This window comes from Euleptes europaea, chromosome 3 (assembly GCF_029931775.1).
Source record: "Euleptes europaea isolate rEulEur1 chromosome 3, rEulEur1.hap1, whole genome shotgun sequence".
In the NCBI taxonomy this organism is placed as follows: domain Eukaryota; kingdom Metazoa; phylum Chordata; class Lepidosauria; order Squamata; family Sphaerodactylidae; genus Euleptes; species Euleptes europaea.
The window spans coordinates 106,885,644-106,909,758 of record NC_079314.1 but is presented as its reverse complement, the minus strand read 5'-3'; the positions used below and the strand labels follow the sequence as shown (position 1 = coordinate 106,909,758).

Sequence of the window (24,115 nt, the reverse complement as noted above, 5' to 3'; positions counted from 1 at the left end):
TTGAAAAACAGATGCACTCACCACCTGCTGGGGGGACAACCTGATCCAGCAGCTTCATACTGGTACGCTTCCAGATTTTCTTAATGATAGCACGCAGCTCTTCATTGGCTTGCTCCAAGTTACCTGCCAGAGGAAATGATATTCAGAGTAGTAATCAGTGGAATAAACCAGTTCTTATACAATGCAGAAGTAGGCTCAATAATGTACTATTCAAAACAGGAAATTACAAGAAAGATAGGATTATCAGAAAGAGCTTTGGTCCTATCAGAAAAGTGAAGACTGGACAAGAAAGATAAATGAAGAAATGCATATCTTCAGGATCAACAAGGCACTATGGGAGAGGCTGAGGCAAAAGAACTGAAGTGGTTTGAACACCTTCTTCATGCGGATAAAGAGAAAGCAGAAAAATATATACAATACATACTAAGCTGCCCCAAGAAAAGCACTTCACAGTGCACTGGTGTAATTCAAGGGATACCTGCTCCCATGAAACTTGCCAGTCACTAAGGCCTTTGGCATGCTTAAATTTTCAGAGGTCTTCTTTGGGCCGTCTCTCTTCTGGCACCTCAGCTTTGGAATCCCTTCCCGACCGCCTGGCACTAAGCGTGCTGAGATTTAGTTATCAAAGGACATCTTTCTTTTCCTCCTGTGTATTTTGTTGATAAATTTTGTTGATAAAGATATGTTGGGGGGATTTTTTCTTTCTTTTCTCCCTGCGTATTTTGTTGGAAAAGATACATTGGGGGGGGGGGTTTTGCTCCATGATTTCTCCTCGTTTTATTGTTAGATTTTACTGTCAGCAGACAATCCTTCTAGGGAATCTTGCCAGCAGTGGCTCCGTATAAAATTATAAAATGACAACAGTAAAGGGACAGTCAGCAGAAGGAAGAGAGTGTTGGAGGCAGAGGTTCTAGAGACAGTAAACGATAGACCATAGCATTGAGAGAAGACCTGAGGATCATCAGTGCTCCTGTAGACCGCAGACGGATGAGAACCTTCTCTGAGGGGACTCCACTTTGAAGGGAACATCTGTTGACAAGTCTCACAAATAGACAGGCACAGTGGCCCTATGCTTGAATCTAAATATATCCAGAACATAAATTGCCAGTCTTTAATCCTTCAGAATAAGGAATGACAGGTTTTAGACTGGGATAGGAGTTGTATTCTCTGGGCACTGGAAAATTATTACTATTATTTTTTGCTTTTAAGATAGCTATTTCATATATTTTGGGCTGCTTCCGTGGTTTTTATCTGCTGCTTCTTTTTTGCTATGTTGTATAATGAGTCGGAAGCGACTTGACGGCACTTAACACACACACACACATAATTTTATATTTCTCTTATTTTCTATTTTTATGCAGCTGCTTTGTCTCTTGTAGTATTGTTACTTTAAAATATTGTTGACAGTTTAGGAAGCCTCAAACATCTCAGGATTGAGAAAGTAAGGTAAAAAGAATTTAAACAAACAAACAAACCAATACAACAATTTACTGTTCTGGTTCTATGAAATAGATAATGCTATGGTTTTAGTGTACAATCTTCATTTTATGTTGCTTCTCGTTTTAATGATTGTGTTGTGAACTGCTTCAGGACTTTTTTCCAGTGGAGTACAGGATATCAATGGCTGAAAGTTTGTGTTTTAAAATAATTAACAATTTAAAAAATCAGTTTAGATTTGCAACCTTGCAAACCCACAATTGCTCAATGTGAATAAAATGCAATGAAAACAAATGGCCAATTAAAAACTGTAAAATGTTTGAAATAAAAAAAAATGTTTAAAATGGTAACTCTCCCTTAAATCCTTAATCACTAGATGCTTGCTCAGATGTAAAGGACAGAGCAAGCATTCTGGTTGATGCTCAAGTCTGGTGATCTTTAGAAGTTTTAAATATAGTCTGACTGAAAAAGCAAACCTTTCATTTTAATACTGAACCTGGATTAAAGTTTGCAAAATAAGAATTCTGAATCCCATTTTAGCTTAATTTTCTTCCATCTGTCCTCATGCCGCATATGCGCAATGAGAAAATGTGTTGACTATTTCAGGCCTTTATTTTACCTTCTGTTTTAATCCTCAGCGCAGTTCTGACCAGTGCAAAAAGGGTGGCATTAAACATGACAGTCCCATCACTATTCAGAGGCATATTCATGGAGACAAGGCGCTATAGAGGAAGGAAAAGACAGAAAATATGGTACTGATGCCAGATTAATTATATTCATTAATGTGCTTCTTTCTCCCACCAGTTCCAAAACTTCATTTCTCAGCTATTTCTTCAGGGAACCAACAGTATCGAATTTAGCAAACTGCCTCTAGAAGTGACTATTTCCTAATGCTTCAGAGGAAACTGAAGCATAGCATGATATAGGATATTCTCAACTATCAGTGGGATACGTGTAAACATTCTAGCAGTATGCATATGCACTGCCATAAACATCATAACATATAACCAAGACATTCATAATTCTTTTTCTCTGATTGCTCTTTCAGCAATCACTATGACAGAATATGGTGACCGAATTTGCCTGATTTTGACCTTTCAAAGCATTCTGTTAGCTGCTAACTTCTTTGTGGTCTCAGTATATCACTACTTATGGGTGCAGAGCCAACAATTTAGAAACTTCTAGAGATATGATTTGAACACAAAAATCTCACCTCGGAAGCACAGCTTCAAACCACATCACCAATCCATTTGACTCTGTCTTTCTCCTTTCTTTGGTGCCCAAGTGATAATAGCTCCCTTCCCCAGCACTTAAAAAAGATTACATCTGAGAAGCTCTCTTCAAAGAGGACTAAAAAGTGGGGCCATTCTCAGCCACCAGTAAAACCCCTGATGAAAAAATGCTATAAAGTGCAGCAGACCACTTCAATATGACAGTATATGCAGCAATGTCTGTATCACCAGTGCCAACACCATTGGTACCGGCACAATCAGTCTTATTGGTTCCCACCACCATCTTAATAGTCAGAATTTGTTCCTGCCCAGATTGATATCAACATTAAAGAGATAAAAACTGCGGTTAAGGTAACACTATCAGTGCAGTTCAGCCCTTAAACACCAGTTGCAAATGATTTTTAATTCCATAGGAGTAGCCTTATGGGAATTCCTGCCTTACTTTACAAGCCACTCGATGAGGGCAGAGCTTGCCAAAGCCCAGTGGAGGCTGTATCCGACGCAGGAGTGTCACCACATCTAGATGTTTGATGCGTCCCCTATGGCAGAAAGTGAAAAAGTAACCTGTCACATAGAGTTTAAAATACACTGCATTAAATTGTCTGAATTAAAAATAAATCCCTCATGAGTTTGTTTGTATATGGACTAGATTGAGTCCATTACTATATCTCCAGGTTGCATGTCGCTACTGTCAGCTCTAACTGCTGGTTTCTGATAACCTCAGACACTAACAAAAACATCTCAAATGTGCAGTCCTGCTAGGACCCTGTTGGCGAACATATGTCACGCGTGGCGCAGCCAGCACACCGAGCCCTCTCTGTGGGCACGTGCGGACCCGTCGCGTCTGCCTAGGGCTGTGCCGTGTTGCCGTGGTGAGGGTGCTGAGGCTGGTGCTCCTTCTCTCCAAGCCCATGCTCCCCAAGCCTGCGCTAGCGCCCTCCCTCTCCTTGCACCCGGGGCAAGCCCCTCCCTCTCTCTCAGCTGAGCTGCAGAGCAGCTCAGCTGTTTGTCTGGGCCCGCCCATCTTCAGTTTGGACGGGGGAGGCTGTGGCCGAGCACCTTTCCACGCCCCCCCCCTCAGCTGAGCCGCGGGGCAGCTCAGCTGTTTGTCAGGGCCCCCGCCTGTCTTCAGTTTGTCTGGGGGCCCGCCCGTCTAAAAAAGCATTTAGAAAATTCTACAACATTTGCAGACAATCCTACAAGCCATCAGGAATTTTCTAGCATTGTAGCAGCTGCAAAGGTGAACTTTAGTAACAGATTTTTATAGTCCCGTAAGATGGAGACAACCCTGTGTTTTCTTACTTCTCCAGATAAAGCCAAATTTGAAGAACTTTATCTTTCCTGCCTACACTGGTTAGATTTAGAAAATCTGGAAATGGAGCTAATAGAATTTCAAGAAAGCTCTATCTGGAAAAATAAATTCTATGACCTGCGTGAAACACTTGAGAAGATAGAAGGGATGCCAAAGGTCAGCACAGTTAGTTCTGAAAATGAAATCCTTAAAGTGTGGAATTCTCTGCCAAATAATTTTAAGTCAATGAAAGCACTTGGGATTGATTTCCTTACTTTGTTTGGATCACCTTATGCTTGTGAGCAGCTGTTTTCAGCTTTGAATTATATCAAATCTGACACCAGAAACAGGTTAACAGATGACCTGAGTGCTGCATGTGTTGCTCTCAAACTTACAAAGTATGAGCCAAGGGTAGACAAATTATCAGCATGCACACAACAGCAAAAATCACATTAATTGTTCAAAAAATTTGACGATGTCCTCAAAAATGTCACAAAAATGGTGAATTACCGTATATACTTGCGTATAAGCCGGGTTTTTCAACCCAAAAAGGGGGCTGAAAAATCCCAACTCGGCTTATACGCGGGTCAATATGGTATTTCGCGGTTTCTTCCCCCCCCAATGCATGGAGCCACGCTGAGTCTCCTGCCGCGCCAGCGCGCTCCCCCCTCCGCTGGCCAGCTGATAGGCGGGCTGTCCCGCCTCCACCCCACCCCCACCCCACCCCACCGCGCCTTCTGCTGGGCGGCAGCGGCAGCTTCTTCCCCCCCACCGCGCTGTCCCACCTTTCCCCGCGACCAGCCTGCACACTGGACGCGCCGCCGGGGAGCCCCTGCCCTGCCCTCCCCCCCGATCCCCCAGCCTCTGCGCTGGCTGCGCCGCCGGAGGTTTCTTGCCCTGCCCCCCTATGGATCACCCAGCCTGCGCGCTGGCCGTGCTGCCAGGGAGCCCCTGTCCTGCCCTCCCCCCGATCCCCCAGCCTCTGCGCTGGCCACGCCGCCAGAGGTTTCTTGCCCTGCCCCCCCCCATGTATCACCCGGCCTGCGCGCTGGACGAGCCACCGGGGAGCCCCTGCCCTGTACCTTCTGCTGAGCGGCGGCAGTTTCTCCCCCCCCACCGCGCTGTCCCACCTTTCCCCGCGGCCCCGTCTGGCTGGCCAGCCTGGGGGCCAGGGAACGTAGTCGGCGCCTCGTCGGCCGGGCAGAGCCCGCCCGGGCCGGTCCTCCCGCTCACCAGCTGACAAGCGGGCCTGTTGGTGCTTGTGGGGGCCTCTGCCACACATCCCTAGCCGGCTGCATCGCCGCCTCTCCTGGTGAGTAGGGGGTTCAAGGGCTCTTCCCCCTCCCCCCTTAAGATGGCGCTGGGGTCGGGGTGGGCAGGAGGGCGACCCGGGGCAGGGGCGAGATCCTCCTCCCGCTCTAAAATGGCGGCCGCCATTTTAGAGCACAGCATTATTGACCCTCAGCTTATACTCGGGTCAATAAAAAAATCCTTTTTCTGTGGTCCAATTCGGTACCTCGGCTTATACTCGGGTCGGCTTATACCCGAGTATATACGTACATCATGGCTCGTGCTCTGAATTGTCGACAGTTTCAAGCACTTCTTGAGGAGGTTCAGGCACAGTATAATTGTTTACTTATACAATAATGTCTGGTGGCTGAGCAGAGGACGAGTCCTGGAGAGATGCATGCCAAATGCAAACTTTTACCTTTCAATAAAAAGTTGTTTATATCATTGAAAGCTCTGTTATTGTGTTTTTCTTTTAATGCAAAATATGTGAATGTATGAGTTGTTTTTTCTAAACGAAAACCTCAGTATTCAGGTTAAATTGCCATATTGGCACCTGGCGATAAATAAGTGGGTTTTGGGTTGCAGTTTGGGCACTCGGTCTCTAAAAGGTTCACCATCACTGTGCTAGGACAAGGGTGAAGGCATGTGTCTTGTTCTATCCATGTGTAGTCCTGTGCACTGCACTTTTAAAAAGATGCAGACAAACTAGAGCAGATTTAGAATATGGCAACAAATGTTTGGGGGGGGGGTCTGAAAAAAATTCCTTGTGAATAAAAGCTGAAGGAACTGGATATGTTTAGCCTGGAGAAGACGGAGGTGAACATGATCATCTGAAGGGCTGTCACATGAAAGATGGCAAAGACTTGTTTTCGGTGGTTACTGAACTTTAGAAGAAATTTCCTAATGGTGAGGATGGCTGGACAATTAACCAATTACCTGGTGTGGGGAGTGGGTTCTGCCTTACTGGTCTTCACACAACTTTTATGTTCTTTGTTGATGTTAAACCACAACAGTCTTTAAGCAAATATATGTGTTATGACACAGAGAGCTTCTAAAACTCACCCTACATCAATGCCTTCATCCTTTTCCAACAAGTTACTAAGAAAGACTATGATAATGCTTTTGTGGAGTCTGGTTTGTAGAGATTGGAAGCTAGGTAAATTGCTAAAATGAAGTAGATACTCCACTTAGTTATTCAGTCCTATCACTCAATCAATGTCAGTAGTGATATCAGACCTATCAATTTGTAGGATGTTTTAAAGTAAAATTACAGTACTACGCTAAGCAGAGTTACACCTTTTTAAGTCCACTGAAGTCATTTTTAGAGGAAAATCTCCCTTTTCTCAACATGGTTCCAATCCATGGATATAAGTATCTGTAGATGGGGCCAAGTTTAGAATTAGATATATTGATATCAATATTCACTTAAACTGTATTCTGGTGTCATGTACTTTTAAGTAACCATGGGACTAGTATCAGGAAGGTAAGCTTCGGAAAAAAAACCTGGACATTTTTTAAAAGTATAGCTGGATTCAAAATGGGCACCCAGTCTTAAGCTGTTAGGCACAATGGACACAAATTGGACACATGACATTCAAGCTGTGAACCAAGAACACTTAAACTGAGACTGGCTGCCACTGAAAAGTTGAATACTAGAAGTACAGATAATAGCTGGTGCATTGAGTAAGCTTGAAAACAGGCCCTGAAACATTTTGAATTGTTAGTAATTCCTATGGACTTAAATGAGCCTTATTCTAGTGTGTTGGGGATAACGTCTGTACATAGTAATGAGCTGTAAGAGTCTGTCCAAGTATCTTTTCAACTCTGATTTTACTGTTGGGTCGCAGCCCTAAGGAGCTCAGGCACAAAATTATTTATTTACTTACCTGCAACATTTATAGTCTGCCTTTCTCACTGAGAGCCCTGCCTTGTAAAAGCAAGAATTTTCCTAGATTCCTTCCTCTTTTCCTATTTTTTGTGAAATTAGTTTGGAAATGGACACCCAATTACACTTTTTTTAAAAAATGGCTTGGGAAGATCTAATGTCATCATGTAAGTTTTTCTCTCTACAACATATTTCCAGGAACTTACTTAGCTTCAGGATCATATTCAGCCCAAATCCGTTTAAACTCGTCCAGATGATGAGGCCCAAGAATTGACCAGTCCCGTGTCAGGTAGTCAAAGTTATCCATGATAACAGCTACAAAAAGATTAATGATCTACAAACAAGAACAGAAATATTAATGGTGAGAAAATATTTCATGCCAGAAACCTCTATGCTTCAAAATCCTTTTCATGCAGAATTCTGAGTTTTTGACTCCAGAAGTCTGTTGTTAAAAAGTAATTTGAACACAGTCACACAAATTCATTCCTGTGAACAGGCTATAATGAAGGATTCAGCCTCATTAAAGAAGCCAGTGTGCAGCATTATAAAACTGATGATGTTGGAAAGTGCCATCAAGTCACAGCTGACCTATGGTGAGCCCGTGGGGCTTTCAAGGCAAGAGACAAACAGTGGTGGTTTGCAATTGCCTTCCATTGGGATAGCAACACTGGACTTCCTCGATGGTCTCCCATTCAAATAATAATCGGGAAAGATCTGACAAGATCTGTCAAGATCGGGCTAGCCTGGATCATCCAGGTCAGGACACTATAAAATTAAATTATATAAACTTATCTGAAGAGAATGCTTCCCTTAGTGCACAACTAAGTGCACAACAGAAGTCATATCAGGTACAGATGCTTCTATATAGGACACTGGCAATCTAGGTCCAAGTCATCTGATCTATTTTTGACAAGTTTGGGCATTTCCTTTATGCTTGATGGATCAGGTAATAAAAGAAGTGAAGCAACAGTCTTTTGGTGGGGAAGGGCCTAATATATGCTTCTCCTTCTCCCAGAACTGGCTTGCAGGAATCTCAGGGCTCCCTGCCATTACTTCCTTGCATTAGATGCCTAGGACATTCTTTTTGTTTCCTCTGTGCTAGTGTGCTACCTTGAAAAAAGAGTGTTATGCATACTAATTATATTCATCATCATCAAACTGTACTGTGATACATTTTAACCTAAATTTGTGATACATTTTTACCATGCAGTAATTATATATTTCTGGTTATGGCATTATTAAATACATGAACAGTTTATAAACTTATTAACTGAATCAGGAACATAAACATGGAGTACGGACAATTCCCTTCATCATCCATGACCCTAGAAAGATATTAAGATGAGCCTGCAGGTCATAACACCATTTAATTGCCTAATAGTTTACTTTCTTAGCAGCCTGTTCTAGGAAGTAGTTTGTTTGTATTCCATTTGCGTTTTAGAACATCTAACATCTTTGTTCATCTATGCACATTTTCAGTCCATACAGAATACATTTGAGTTTCCAGAGCATAACAACAAGAAGAGAGCTTTCTAGAATGGCAGATTTCAATTTTTTCTCAAAACACCCTTCAGTAACAGTTGCTGCTGCTAAGTTTCAGAAGGTTTTGGTTAGTGGTTGTGAAAAAATTGGAGTCTTGGTATAGCTCTATGGTCTTTAGAGGAAAGACTCAAAGAACTCATCTGAATTGTTACCATAAATTGATGACAAACTATCCCTTTTGAAGCTAATGTGCTGAATTTGAAGCACAGCAGTTCAATAGTCTCAAGAAATAATTAGCTATTTCCTCTGGACAGTGTGTACCATCTAGGAGCAACTATATTTTTCCATGCATGAAGAAGGTAAGTCCATTTTAAAGGCCAACCGTTTATTATAACTGCTGATAGATACTCACTAGAAAGGCACAAAGCATGTAGAAACTAATGAAATAAAAGATGGCAAAGCTGCTTCCACAGCTTTGCTGAGATTCAGTTCCATTAAAGTTGGTTGTTTCCAAGGAATCAGGGTCACACTTCTTATCAGGGAGGCATGCCAGCATGATTTCCTGCCATGCTTCACCAGTAGCACACCTGGTGAAAGAGGTTGATAAGAAGGAAGAAAGAAATTCATTATTACAAGTGAACACTTCAGATGAAACATGCTGAGACAGTTGCTTGTGTTTCACTGCCTAATGAGAACAAGCTACTTAGTATGCCTGCTGAAGAACACATCCCATGGTTCAAGAGCAGCCATAGCATTCTCTCTTGGAGGTATAGGATGTTCTGAGGGATAGATGGGTAAGTCTGATCTGGAAGTCTTTCTGTCTCTGGTGGTGGTGGGAATCCCCATTCAGTTTGATTCCTGCCTCAATTTGAAGAGCAGCGTGGTTGTAGGAGCTGTGGCTAAACATTGCTTCTAGTTTATTTTCTACATTCTTTCTGTGTCATTTTCTCTCACCTGTTTGGACATGGGTACCCTTAAAAAATAAAGAAAAAGTAGCCCTGTAGTTCACTCTGTTACTCACTCTTGCCACCTATTTAAGCTAAGGTAATGAAAATGTTGTTGGGCAAGCAACTTCTTTGCTCGGGCTTTGGTAAAGCCTGCTGTAAGGCCCCCTTAGCCCAGTCCTCTGAGGGGACGCTACAACACGTTCTATCGAAGACCAAGTGAAGAGGGGACTCCCCTCTGATGGGCTCTGGGTCAAATCCGGCATTCTCATGACCTCTGTTCTGATAAGCCTGAAGTATCAGATCTCAGTGAAGAAAAGGAGAACGTGGAGATTTCTGAGGTAGAAAAACTTGATTTAGGGCAGAAACTTATCAAGCTGTTTCTTCAGAAAGATTTTCAACCCTTGTTACATAAGTATTAAGGATCCTAGAGTTGCATTAGGAAGTGGAAGAGCCCAAAAATAAGAGTAAAATCTCCAAACCCAAGAGTCCAAGATGGCATTTTTTTCTCACACTCCCCCTATAGAGAGATTTTCCCCCCTTAAATTGTTGAGATCAAAATTAATTTTATTTATTGGTTTATTTATTAGCCACCTTTCTTCCTCATGGAGCTCAAGGCAGCTTACAACATAGATAGAACACATAAAATAAAATATGTTAAAAGGGTAAAGACAGTCATTGGGTTGCAGAGCTGGGTTGCATTCACATGGGCATTCAATTGTGCCACTGTTGATGTCATTGATGATGTTGTGGGGATGCCTCCCATCAATATTGCAGCCAATGGACTAGGCCACTCCCAGCATCTCCTTAATGGTTCCAGAGAACTCCTGGGCCAAGGACCTATGTCACATCTGACTGGCAATGTTCACTATCTTATCAAAGCTGATATTGCTCCGGGGCTAATGTTCTTTTGCTTCTTGCGGATGGCTCCTTCAGAGCTTTTATGACTCACTCTTGTAAAAATGGCAGGAGATCCTTGCTGCTGTGATCTCAAGTGATATGGTGATTAAGGTCTCAATCCCTAACAATGGAGCAAGCTCAACCCCTAACAAATCTGTTTCTGGGTTTAGGAAAAATCTCTACCCCTTTTCCAAATGCCAGTTAAAGCTGCCCAGTGTTAGGGCATGTTCTACTCAAGGATGGAGAGGATTCCTTCAAGGATACCCCATACAGTGAATCTGCTTTATGAAAAGGCCACAAAGCATCTCCCTGGGCCATAAGAACTTCAGTGGCATTCTCCATCTTTGCTAGAGCCTTATTTTATGGTCTAGGAAGCTCCTGGAATCAGTACCAGAGAATAACAACAGACTCTGGGATGACTTACTAACTAATATAGTCAAAAAGGGCAAGAGTCCAGTAGCACCTTAAAGACTAACAAAAATATTTTCTGGTAGGGTATGAGCTTTCGTGAGCCACAGCTCACTTCTTCAGATACAGCTAGAATGTGAATCCATCGGTCTTTAAGTAGAGGAACAGTATGTAAATGTCAATAGGAGGCTTGATTGGATTAGGTGTGATATGCAGAAGAGTCTGTGATGTCCAGGGGAGAGATGGGTGTGGAGAAATCAGCATTGGTAATGGGCCATGAATGCAAGGTCTTTATTCAGCCCAGGTAAATGCATTGACTTTAGTTTGAATATCAACTGTAATTCAGCAGTTTCTCTTTCCAATCTCCCTTTAAAATTCCTTTGTAAGAGAACTGCTACTCTTAAATCTGCAACAGAATGTCCTGGAAGGTTGAAATGTTCACCCACTGGTTTTTGAATATTGTGGTTTCTGATGTCAGACCCACTGTGAATTACTAACTAATATAGTTCCTTCCATGGGAGATGCCACAATGGACACTCAAGATTTCAACAGCTGGGGGTGATTACAGACACAACTCAATGAAAATTTCTTCTCCCCTAGGACCATTAGCACAAACTCCAAGTGACGGCAAGACAAGCAGCCAACTCTCAATCTGTGGTTCTTATGTTCCTGGCAAACCTACAGCTTGATGATAGCCCATGCCACTGCCTACATGGGAAACTCTTGACCTTTCAGGAGGATATAATGTGCATTTGCAAGATCTGTATCCAGATCCTCTTCAAGACAGACATGGTGCGCATTGGTGGGCTGCCAGAGCTTTGTTGATTCAATGAATAAGTTATTACGAATTCCTTCAATGATTCGAGTGACCACACGCAAGTCTCCAAGGACCGTAGCTCACTGCCAGGAGCTGCCAATGCATAGCCTGTGATCTTGACTGATGAACCCAACAGCATTAATTGGGTGCACATGAGAGCCAATTGCTTGGTGCTTAAGAGCTTCTGATTGAGAGTCCACCATCCCATCTTAATATGGACAGACAACATGACAACCACAATATATGTCAGTTGACAAGGCAGGACCAAATCCAGGTAACTCCAACAGGAAGCATTAAATCCTCTCACTTGGACAGAAAAATACTTATTTTCCCTATCAGCAGACTGGAATGGTCTCTGAAAGCTCATTTACGAAGAAATCACCAGGTTTAGCATGCTTCTATTATATTAAATTCCATGGAAGTAGAGTGAGGACACCTCACTTTCTTAGGTACTCAAAACAGGTTCCTAATGTTCTCCTAATATATAGAAGAGCATCTACTGATCACATTTATCATGCAACTTGGAGAACTTTTCCATGCTGGGTCTTAAGAAAAAACGTCTTCAATCCATTAGCAGCATCAGTTCCTCAAATCCTATGATTTGTACAGTTGGGGGCTAACCTGGATCGTCACCTCTATACTCTTAAACAACAAGTTGCTGTCTTGGCAGTGATATTAACATCAGCACAAGGGATGTGTGTATCCAGGCACTTTCATGTCGAGTGCTTTCTTTGTGGGATCTCTTTGCTACATCCTCCTGTAACACACAGATTCCCATTGTAGAGGTTCCATGTTGGGCTACAAGCCCTTACTCTTCTCCTTTTGAGCCAATCAGAGAAATCTAAGGGAGTTACCGCACTTGTATTCCCAGCAATGTATTAAGAGTTTAATACATTGCTGGGAATACAAGTGCGGTAACTCCCTTAGATTTCTCTGATTGGCTCAAAAGGAGAAGAGTAAGGGCTTGTAGCCCAACATGGAACCTCTACAATGGGAATCTGTGAAAATGTTATAAAAAATACTGTTCGCACTTTCTATGTATTCCCAGTGATGTATTAAGAGTTTGAAAACGTTATAAAAAATACTGTTCGCACTTTGTTTGGCCCCTTTAGCTGTGAAGACGTCTTCCGACTATTTATTAGCCGTGGTATCCAAAAACCCCTGTAAAGCGATGTTTTTTATAACATTTTCAAACTCTTAATACATCGCTGGGAATACAAAGTGCGGTAACCCCCTATCTCAGGTTCCTTTCACTTAAGATGCCATTTCTTGTGGCAGTAACATCAGCCCAGAGAATTTCGGAACTAGGAGCTATATTTGTCAGTCTCCATGTATTTTACTAGGATAGGGTAGTATTAAGAAATGAACCACCTTTGATTCCTAATGTTTATTCTGTCATTCACAAGAGTTACTTCTGCCACCTTTCTATCCTCAACCACACCATCAGCGGTAGAACAAGTGGTACACCCTGGATGTTTGCAGAGCACTCAGAATAACAACAGGTAGACTACTTGTCCATCATCTTTCCAAGGAAGGGAGGTTTCTGAATCCAGGATTCAAATTTCTATGAGTGTTTGGAGATTAAACATTTTTGTCTCTGCAACTGTCAAGTTTTTTCTCTTGCATAGTTCATGGTTTGTTACCTAGAGTCTAGCTTCAGAAGTCTTGAACTTAGTGGGGACCCTGCTCCACCTCTGTCAGAGATTGTAAGCTGAAAATTAGCTCTGCCTCTAGATCAGATGGGAGGAATCTTCCATCAATCAGTAAGTTTTTCTCATGGAACAGTGTGTGTGTGTGTGTGTGGAGGTGATTTTTCAGCAGGAAAACAAGGGTTAAAAAGCCTATCTTCCCCACAATGATCTCCCCCTTCAACTTGCTACTCTAGTGGCTGCATTTTGTAAAATTATATATTCTCAATGGATCCCAAGAGGTTAATCTAAATATAGAATACATTATAGACATAGTGGATAATTTCCCCAAAAAACATATCGGAACAGAATTATATCATACATAGTGTGAGACTTGCCTGAAAAGCAGCAGCACTGCTTGAGGGAAAGTCTGAAAGTTGTTGTTCCGGTTGATATCTGTAGTATCATTCAAGGCAATTTTACCAAACACCTAGTGAAAGGAAGAAGAATGTTATGGGGGCAACAGTTAAGTAGGAAGACAGAGAAATTTGGTCATGTATAGTAACAAATTTGAAAGAGGCCCCCATGTTGCAAGTTCGGGTGAAAAGTGGGTTTCGGGATACTGAATTGTTGTTTTATTATGTATTCATTTGATGGCTCTTCTGTATTTGATTTTCTACTTGACGTTCACTTTTACTGGATTTAATATTTTTACATTATGGACAATTCTAATATTGAGCAGAATCATACTTATTTCTAATCTGCTTGACAGAGTTTTCCTAGTCTTTGATGTTTTGTTTCATCTATAGACTCCAATGTGTGTTCTCTCCACACCTACACACAATTAATTGTTCAAAAATTGTGAGTTTTAAAACATGAAATGGAGGGATCACAATGGTTCACTTGCTGATTCTGAGCACCAGGTCATACTATATATATATATATAAAATAGTAGGGCTATGCGGTCTGTCACATCATTAAAAATCACAAGGGAATTTAGATGGGCGAGGAAGAAAAAATCCTTTTACTTTATTTGACAGCTGTAGATACTATAACTCTTCAAGATATTTGTAAAGAAGATGCATGCGAAGCTGACCCACATTTAAGTTTAAATATGTAAGACAATCCTAAGCAAAGTTTTATCCTTCTAGATCAATTGAATCAATGGGCTTAGAAAAACTATTTAGATCTGCACCATTAAGTTTGTCTCAGAGACTCTTGAATACCACCCCCCGTACCTGCTGTGAGATTTTAAAACAGCGTGGTTAAGAGCGGTGGTTTGGAGCGGTGGACCTGGAGAACCGGGTTCGATTCCCCACTCCTCCACAAGAGCGTTGGAGGCTAATCTGGTGAACCGGGTTGGTTTCCTCACTCCTCTACATGAAGCCAGCTGGGTGACCTTGGGCTAGTCACAGCTCTATTAAGAGCTCTCTCAGCCCCACATACCTCACAGGTTGTCTGTTGTGGGGAGGGGAAGGGAAAGCGATTGTAAGCCAGTTTGATTCTCCCTTAAGTGGTAGAGAAAGTCGGCGTATAAAAACGACCTCTTCCTCTTCTTCTTCTACGTGATGTCAGAATCTTTGGTTGGGCTCTGCATGTGGGATCCAGAATGTGGGATCTGCATGTGGGATCTGCTCTATGGGGAGAGGTTAGGACGCTTAGGGCTGTTTAGCTTGGAAAGTAGGCGGCTAAGGGGAGACATGATAGAGGTCTATAAAATTATGCATGGTTTGGAGAGAGTGGACAGGGAGAAGTTTTTCTCCCTCTCCCATAATACTAGAACACGGGGTCATCTGCTAAAGCTGGAGGGTGAGAGATTCAAAACAGATAAGTATTTTTTCACACAATGCAGTTAAATTGTGGAACTCCCCGCCCCAGGATGTGGTGATGGCTGCCAGCTTGTAGGGCTTTAAGAGGGGAGTGGACATTTTCATGAAGGGAAGGGGTATTCATGGCTATTAGTTGGAATGGATGCTGGTCATGCTGCATACCTATTCTCTCTAGTATCAGAGGAGCATGCCTATTATTTTGGGTGCGGTGGAACACGGGCAGGATGGTGCTGCTGCACTCGTCTTGTTAGTGGCTTCCTAGAGGCACCTGGTTGGCCACTGTGTGAACAGACTGCTGGACTTGATGGGCCTTGGTCTGATCCAGCAGGGCCTTTCTTATGTTCTTATGTTCAGAATATGCTGCTGGGAGCTCTGGTTGCTTCCAACATTCTTTTGTGTAAATACTGACAGTATCTTTTTTTAAAGGGAGAGAAGTACTAGACTATTCTAGAAGATTCAGGGCAGGAAAATGGCATTTAAAAGGATGTTGTTCAAAGTTTGTTGCCTTATGAGTCCTCTGGAATTCTCCAAGCTCAGACTCCCCCACTCACTAGTTGGTAATGACAGCCACAGCTGTTCTGAGGGGGCGCTGGGAGTTACCATTTCAGGAGGACAGATTTAATACTCTGAGGCAGGCCATATTTTTCATCTCAGGAAACAAGAGCACACGGCAAGCTTTCCACATGGGAAGATGTCTTTTGTCCTTTTAAAACTCTCCATATAGCTGGCAAAATGATGGGCAATGGCTCAGCTAAAACCAGCATTTATCTTCTTATCTGCAAACCAAAACGTGTAGAAGTGGCAGAAATGTAGATAATCACAGAAAGGAGATTCCTTCTTTGAGTACATTTGCTGAACCTTCAGATGAGAAGATTCCTTCATTATCAATTAATGTTTCTCTACCTGGTTACATAAGTTGGTGAAGCTTAAACATTGCAATGCTTCACGCCCCAAAGGATAGCTCAAACGGATTCTCCTTTTTTAGTTCAACTAAGAAAGTCTTATGCCATTGTCAGTTTTGTTGCATCCAAAATAATATAAAAATCCTGCATCAAATAGATTTAAGCATATGTTTTAAACATTGCTCATTGTGAAGGATACTTAGAGCCCATTCCTGAAGGGGGGGGTAGATCCACAACAGCTGGGAGCAGCACAGTTGCGTCACCTCCTCAGAGTTTGTACATATCAACTACCATTCCCAAAAATATCAAAAATATAAAGGGTTGCTCTATTGGTTCTTTCTGGCTGTTTCCATGCTAGTTGTTTCATATGAAATTGCCATGATTCATTAATTATTTTTTTAATGAATAATCCAAATGATGCCATGGCCAATCCTGTTGCATTCCAGTGTTTTCTGTTGTTGTTTTTCAGACCTGGTTTGTGGTAAACTTAAAACATCATTGCAGTACCAGCCTGTCCAGTGTGGACAGTCAGTCACTATCTCTTTGAAATCCTTATACTTTTGCCAAATTGATTACTTCCTGTTCTCTGCTAGCTGTTTCAGGGAACTCATGAAAGTGTTTAATTATCAGAACGATGAGGACTTTTTTTTTTGTTTCGTAGCATGCCAAGTTGCTGATCTTTTTTTAAAATAAGATTTATTATTATTATTAAGAAAGGAAAGAGAAAAGCCTAGGGAGAGCAGTACCTTTGCTGAGGAGATTTGGATTAGACATATAGTATGATCTTGTTCTTGAGGGCAGACCATGTCAAATTTTGAAGGAAATATAGCTCTACATTTTGTCTTGCTTGCATGTTAATATAGAAAAAGGACTGTCCCACAGCATAGAAGTTATTGTATGGAACCACCCTTTGTAACACTTTCTAGTGTGATCAAGAAATAATGTTTTCTTGGTGAAAAGAAAATGAACTGCAATAAACAAGGCTATTGGGGAAAAGGGCCGAGCAAGTGCAAATGTAGCCATTCCAGTGTTCCCCTTTAATATACAGCTTTTCTTTTCCCCATATAAATGAATGGCTCTTGTTTATTTCCATGTGAAAAAGATAACAATGGTGTGCTGCGGGGGGAAACGGTCCACCAGCCCTACAATAGGTGGCCAAGCCACTACCACCACCAGAAACACCCAAGGTCCTTCTCTGTCTTCTAATGACAGTTATGATTTGTGTGTGTATAGAATGAATTTCTCTTCCTTAAAAACAACAACAGCAGGAATGAGGCTGGGGATGAAGCTCCTGCTATCTTGAACATAGCTTCTGGAATGAGAGGGAGACATGTTCCACATTTCCACAGGGCCAAGAGGCTGCGAATGGAAAACAGGGAAGAGCAAGAATTGGAAGTCTGGCCCACCACTCCTTGTTTCATGTGTTGCAATGGCCTCAGTGATGAAAAGGAGAGGAGAGGAGAGAAAATTTCCTTCCCCACCATTATTGAAATTGTTGCAAATGCAATAGGTGGAGTGAGGTCAGATCTTCTTCTCCACCAAGCATGAGTATGGGTGTCATGGTGATGAGCAGAGTTGGAGAAAGGACAGGGATTCTCCATCTCTCCCCACTTCCTCTGCCTGTTATGCTTGATTAACCTTTAGTTAATGTCGTTCCCAATATCTAGCTTGCTATGGGAGAATTGATAATGTGCTGCAAGAAATAAGTTGTGAAATAACTAAAGATCCTGTGAGGCTAGGAGGCGGCATGCTTTGGAGAGCCGGGTTTGATTCCCTAGCATGGTGAAAACACTGGAGAGCCAGCATGGTGTAGTAGTTAAGAGAAGTGGTTTGGAGCGGTGGAGTCTGATCTGGAGAGCCGGGTTTGATTCCCCACTCCTCCACATGAGTGGCGGAGGCTTATATGTTGAACAGGATTTGTTTCCCCACTCCTACACACGAAGCCAGCTGGGTGACCTTGGGCAAGTCATGCTCTCTCAGCCTCCCCTACCTCACAGTGTCTGTTGTGGGGAGGGGAAGGTGATTGTAAGCTGGTTTGATTCTGCCTTAAGTGGTAGAGAAAGTAGGTATATAAAAACCAACTCTTCTTCTTCTTCTTCTCTCTTCTGTCTTATCACTGCTTTCAGATATACGAATGAAGTATGCTTCTAATTTTAATTCCACAAAGAAGTTGCTATAATTCTGAAAAGTGTTAAAAGGAAGTGTGGTGCCATCTAAGTACCAGTGTGGCTAAGCGCTGGTGAAAGCAACATGTGTTTATGGAGGCAACTGAAGTAGTGAGGCAAGGGGTTTTTGCTCTTTTTTCAGCAGTGACTTCAGTCCAAAAGCAAAATGAAATAAAACTGCACTTCACCCAGTATAGCCTAACAATTGTTACACTATTTACATTAATGGAGTTACAAGAACAGGCCAGATGACAGAGTATGAAATACTTGTAAAATGTTGGTATTGGTCTGAACTCAAGGATCTTGACTTGACTCTTAGACACTAATGAGCAAGGTAATAACAATTCATGCAGACAGCAAATAGATCACTTAAGAACGATGGATGATTCATAAACATTTGTAATCTCCCATCAAATGGCTTGGATTGATGTCAGTGTATCTAATTCTCAGTATGGCCAAATATGTAGGTTGGATCCAAGAATAGACAAGGCAGATCTTTCTACAAACCTGAAAAAGCCCCAGGTTTGCAGAAAAATCTGATATCTAAAAACAAAACAAAAACACACATTGTGGGTTAACCCCCCAAATAATAGAAGCAGCACCTATACCTTTAAGAAAGAATGCCCTCTCAGTGGTCACTATAGGGTAGCTAGGCAACAGTATTGCCAGCCTTCAAGCCTTGGTTTCTGTCAATGAACGGCAGGGAGAGAGGGGCAAGGCCCTTTCCAGGACTGTTTTGGCCTCTGAGAGAGGACTCATAGGGGCCAGGCCTGGCAGCAACCACTGGACAATTTGATACCATGCATCTTGCATGACTCACCCAAGACTGACTACTTGCTGCTGTTCAACAGCAGCCACCCAATGAAAGCCACTGCGGTATAATGGTTAGAGTTTCAGACTAGGATCTAGGAGACCCAGGTTCAAATCACCACTGTCATGGAAACTCGTTGGGTTACCTCAGCCTAACCTACCTCATGGGGTTGTTGAGAGGATGAAATGAAGGAGAGGAGAATTATGTAAGCTGCTTTGGATCCCCATTGTGGAGAATAGCAGAAAATAAATGAAGTAAATAAATAATAAATATAGCTGAAGATGGGAGGCAGCTAAAAAGTAGGTTTGCTGGTGAGTGGGAAAAAGGAAGCAAGGAAACGTGAGGATATGGGGGTTATTAGGAGGAGGGAAAGAGGAAAAAGTTTGGGGAAGGGGATACAGGGGAAAGTGAAGTGCCCCCCACAAGTCCCTGCAGGCCAGCACTATGGAACTGGGCCATAGTTTTGGTAAAGGCTGCCAGGAGGAGGGAAGGAGAGAAAGCTGAGGATAAGGGGGAAAGGCAGGTAAAGGGAGGGTGGCTGGTGGGTGCGAAGGGAAGCAGGAAAAGGAGCGATGGAGGCTGTTGAGCGGGGGGAAATAAGATGCCCCCTGCAAGTCCTTGTGGGTCATCCACTTGTAGTTAATTTGGATGCTAGATTCCTACTGACATAGTGATTTTAATATCCTTTCTAATGCCACCTCACATTATTTTTGTGCAGCTTGAAGCTAACTGTGCCACTAGTTTCTGGTGATCCTCATATATACGTTTGCATGAAAAAACATTAAATTTGGGAAGGCACCTACCTGCATCCCGATCACAGCATAGATAAAAAACAGCATCACTATTAAAAGAGCCACATAGGGGAGAGCCTGGAGAAAAACCAAAAATAGATCATGGTGTATCACTTCTTAAGGCAGATGTGTATGTTGAAAGGGATTAGTCCCATTAGTTCCTATATTACTGAAAGAGAATGCGAGGAAGAAGCAGAGGCCACAAGCAACCTTGCCTGTTACATGTGGCAAAGCACATTTATGCTTCTACTTTCAATCACATGTTGCCATGTCTGAAAAGGAAACATGTACATCTCACCCATGGATAGGTATGGCCCATGCCACCCTCCTTAGGGAGATGTATAAGTTCGCTTTTGGACATCACAACGCACAACAGAAAGTGAAATCATGGCTGCACTTGTGCTTCTTACCACATTTAACAAGTACAGGCAAGGAGATGTTGTCATGTATTCATTTTGCCACTAGATGCCTCTACCAATCCATCTTTGATTTTGCCAGACCAACCCTGGCGTCATCGAAGTCATACTGTTTCAATTCCATCATCACTAAGGCTTGCTTCATATGTTTATTTTTCTGACATGTATTAATCTTTGTATCAGAAAAAAACCAATGTGTGAAGTGACCCTTAGAGTGGACTTAACATTAATAGAATTAATTTGGATGTATATAAACAAACATGAGATAAGGTGTAGTAACTGCTCATTTCACGTCCTGTAAACATACTAGCATCATCTTAATATCCTGATGTGTTTGTGACTTCAAGGTTTTCTCACAACGATCAGCTGCATCACAACCTTAATCAGCGTGAAATACTTTCCCTGATTTGAAGTGTGCCTGCCATTGCCTTTGATCAGCTATGAGAAAGCCAAACTTGACACTAATAGCCACCAGTGACTCAGAATGAGGTACAGGGGCAATAGAGTTCGATGGGAGAAGGTCTGGTATGCTGAGAGCCTCAGCAAATCAGAGTTGGACAGCAGATTGCTTACTGAGCAATAGGCCTATGAGTCTTATTTGGGATCGCTTTTCAACCTTCTGTCAAGTAATCCTGAAGATTGATAACTTGCTGATTTTTAAACAATTGCATGATTTTAAAAGAACAATTAACCAGTTCCTTGGATGATCTGTTGTCAACCATGGGGCATTTCTGTCCAGCTCATGGTGTGGGCTTATAGGTTTTTGTGGCCATGGGCATGGCTTTAATTTTAATGCGCTGGTGTCTGTGATTTGTGTTAGCATGTGGTCAATCATAAGGGATTGGACCTGTTGCTGTCTGAACAATCTACAGTGGCCAAAAATGCTTAATTCCCCATTGTGAGGACACAGTGTTAGTCAGCAGGATGACCTGGAGGTGGGTGGAAGGAATAGTTCATCACCTTAATTTTAATATAAAAATAGCAAAACTACAACTACGAAATATCTTAGAAAAGTATAATAAAAATATCTCTTTTTTTCTTAACATGTTTATCTGAGATGGATTTGTTTATCCTGATTCAGAATTCCTTACTCACTTAGAACTCTGCCTAGCTTGGGAAGAGTGTATGAATTCCAGAAATCAGCCTGCCCATTTTTACAAAAACAGACATTTATTTATCTGAGTTGGGCTTTTGAAATCTTCTTCCACCACCACCCCTCACTCCCTAATCTTGGGCTACTTGTGCATGGGAACCACTATCACCGGGTGTGAGCCATTTGAGGATCCCTGTAGATCCCTGTATAATTGCATAACGCCAGAGCAGGAAGCATGAGGTGGCAAAAGCCCCAGCTTTGGCCTATGGCACAGCCACATAAAGAAGAATGGAAGAATGAAGGAATACCTGGAAGGATTTGATGAAGGTCCAAAGCAGCGTGCGGATGCCCTCCCCTCGGCTCAAGAGCTTCACCAGACGCATCACACGGAAGAGTCGGAAAAAGGTGATTGAGATGCGAGAGTTTTCCTCTGCATTCTGGAACCCATTGGCACAGAGGGTAGTAGTTATAACAGCAGATGAGGAACACAGACTCTGGGCCACAGAAAATGCTACTTCACAGGAAGAGCTCACTGCACTGTTCCCCTGCCTTAGAGAACTCTAATCTTAAACTAGCCTCAGCAGTTCAGATAGATGAATGCTGAACTAACGGGACTTTCTTCCAAGGCTGTTTGCTAAGCTATTATTTTCTTTCCTAATTTCTCAGCAATTCTCCTTGGTTTTCCAGTGGTGGTATCCAAGATTTTGTTTCTCCTAATTTTAACAAGAAATATTTGCCGAGAGCTTAATAGCATGAGGCACCTTTTTTCCTATGGCTATGGGTGAAAAGGCATAATTGACTGCAAGACAGAAGAAAATTACTTTCATTTGGAATTACTTGGTCTGAACTTCGGAAGCTGTTCCATAATGTAATCCAGTCACGTGTAAACAGTTATACGCTGACGTGAAGAGTCTAAGGAGACCCTCCCCATTTTGTCTATCCATTCTTCTCAATCTCTTACTGTTGCTTGGACATGGTATAAAATGGAAGGAGAAAATAGAGAGGAACATCATCTCTTACAGCAACTATAGTTTAGGACAATAGCACCTTGCCCAGATGCTACTCTGACTTCCAGTGGTATGACTGCTATAGAAACTCTACCAGTATGCTACCTGATGATCTGGCTTTAATGCACAAGCAGCCTACAGTATGGTCCAACTGGTTCACTGATTTAAGTGGGTGGAATCATAACCATAGCCTTTGTCCTCACAAAGAAGCGTTCTATTCTACGTTGCCAGGAGGCAGCAAGTTGGGTGACTGAAGGCCATCTAGTCTTCCTGTGAACATTTTTGGCCAGCATTCAAATAGTTTCCTGGGGTGCATGCAAAGGTTGGCCTGGTGTGTGCCCACTGGGACTCCTCCCCCCTACAGCAGCTCCTCACACCATGTGGAAGGATACTGGTAACCCACAGCTGCTGTGAGTTTTTAGAGCAATTTATCAGGTGCATAGAAAGTTACTGGTAGTGGGACAAGCTCTATTGCTCACATGGAACTGAGCACACAGTTAATTGAAACTCAGCTGCTAAGTTCCAGAAGAAACAACATCTAGAGAAACACATGCTTCTGTTTGCTTGGTTAGTGACAGATCCTGAGGCATAAGGAGAAAGCAGTCCCACCTAGGAGACAGCCAATAAGCCTTCAGCAAAACAAGAAAAAGCAGGCAATAGAAATTGGGGTGGAATGGGGGGGGGGCTTACTGCCAATTCTGACACAATTGCTCTTTCATGGAGATGCATGAAAAAATGCTATATTTGAAGCAACAAAATATTTCATGCGTTCAAAATATTGTCGAAGGCTTTCACTGTCAGAGTTCATTGGTTCTTGTAGGTTATCTGGGCTGTGTGACCGTGGTCTTGGTATTTTCTTTCCTGACGTTTCACCAGCAGCTGTGGCAGGCATTTTCAGAGGAGGACACTGTCCTTCATACTCCTCTGAAGATGCCAGCCACAGCTGCTGGCGAAACGTCAGGAAAGAAAATACCAAGACCACGGTCACACAGCCCGGCTAACCTACAAGAACCAATATTTCATGCGTATTCTTCCATGTGTTCCTCTCTGCAGGAAAATGCTAGTTTTATAACCTTTAAGCCTTAGTTAAACTATCCATGATATATGTAACCTACATTGCTGGAGGAACAGCAGCTGTGCCAAACCTTGGTTCAGAATAGTGGTTTCTTTTCAATAAATCTTGCACTGCAAAAACTAAGCCAGGCTAAAAAGATTTCTTCAGGATTGGACAGTCTTACCCACTTGTGCTTTTGTGACTTTGTACTATATGTTCACTTAGGCTCACTGTCCTTGGTTATATTTCTCATGACCCCCTAGGTATTTCCCACAGCCTGAGCATTGCCCTGATAAAGCAGTTATTTTGGCCTGATTGCTACTGTTTAATGGGTCCCTAGAGTTTAAAATAGGGTTGGGGGGAAACCCTATCAAGCCTCTGCTGTTCTCACAATTCAAGCCTTGTCCCTTAGTGTTTGCCTCTCCCATACTATTCCCTATGGGACCTGCAGCTAGCTCCAACATTCCTTGTGCAGCACTCACGCCAGGACAAGAGTTTCTTGAATTGAGTGGGATCAGCTGGTTTGCCTTAGTTTCCTGCCAAGCAGATTGCTGTAGTGAGTGTTCTGGGGAATGGAGCCACTAAACCATGCTAAGGATCCTGGATTGTTCCTTCTGCTGCCCTACCAGTAATCTTCCTACTAGATGTGTGGGGAAGGAAGCATAGTGAAGTACCATAGGAGGAAATAGCATTTCCCCTTCTGGATACACATTCTGACCCTTCCTCTTCCACT

At 42.5% G+C, this 24,115-nt stretch overlaps 1 protein-coding gene across 1 annotated transcript in view; it reads right to left on the bottom strand.

Annotated features, from left to right (window-relative positions):
• Positions 1 to 24,115, bottom strand: part of CACNA1C (calcium voltage-gated channel subunit alpha1 C) — a 575,193-nt gene that overhangs the window by 18,442 nt on the left and 532,636 nt on the right. The window contains 8 exon segments of the mRNA XM_056845863.1: positions 22 to 123; positions 2,057 to 2,159; positions 3,112 to 3,208; positions 7,342 to 7,469; positions 9,030 to 9,204; positions 13,713 to 13,804; positions 19,825 to 19,890; positions 21,630 to 21,758. Coding sequence (XP_056701841.1) covers positions 22 to 123; positions 2,057 to 2,159; positions 3,112 to 3,208; positions 7,342 to 7,469; positions 9,030 to 9,204; positions 13,713 to 13,804; positions 19,825 to 19,890; positions 21,630 to 21,758 — 892 coding nt within the window.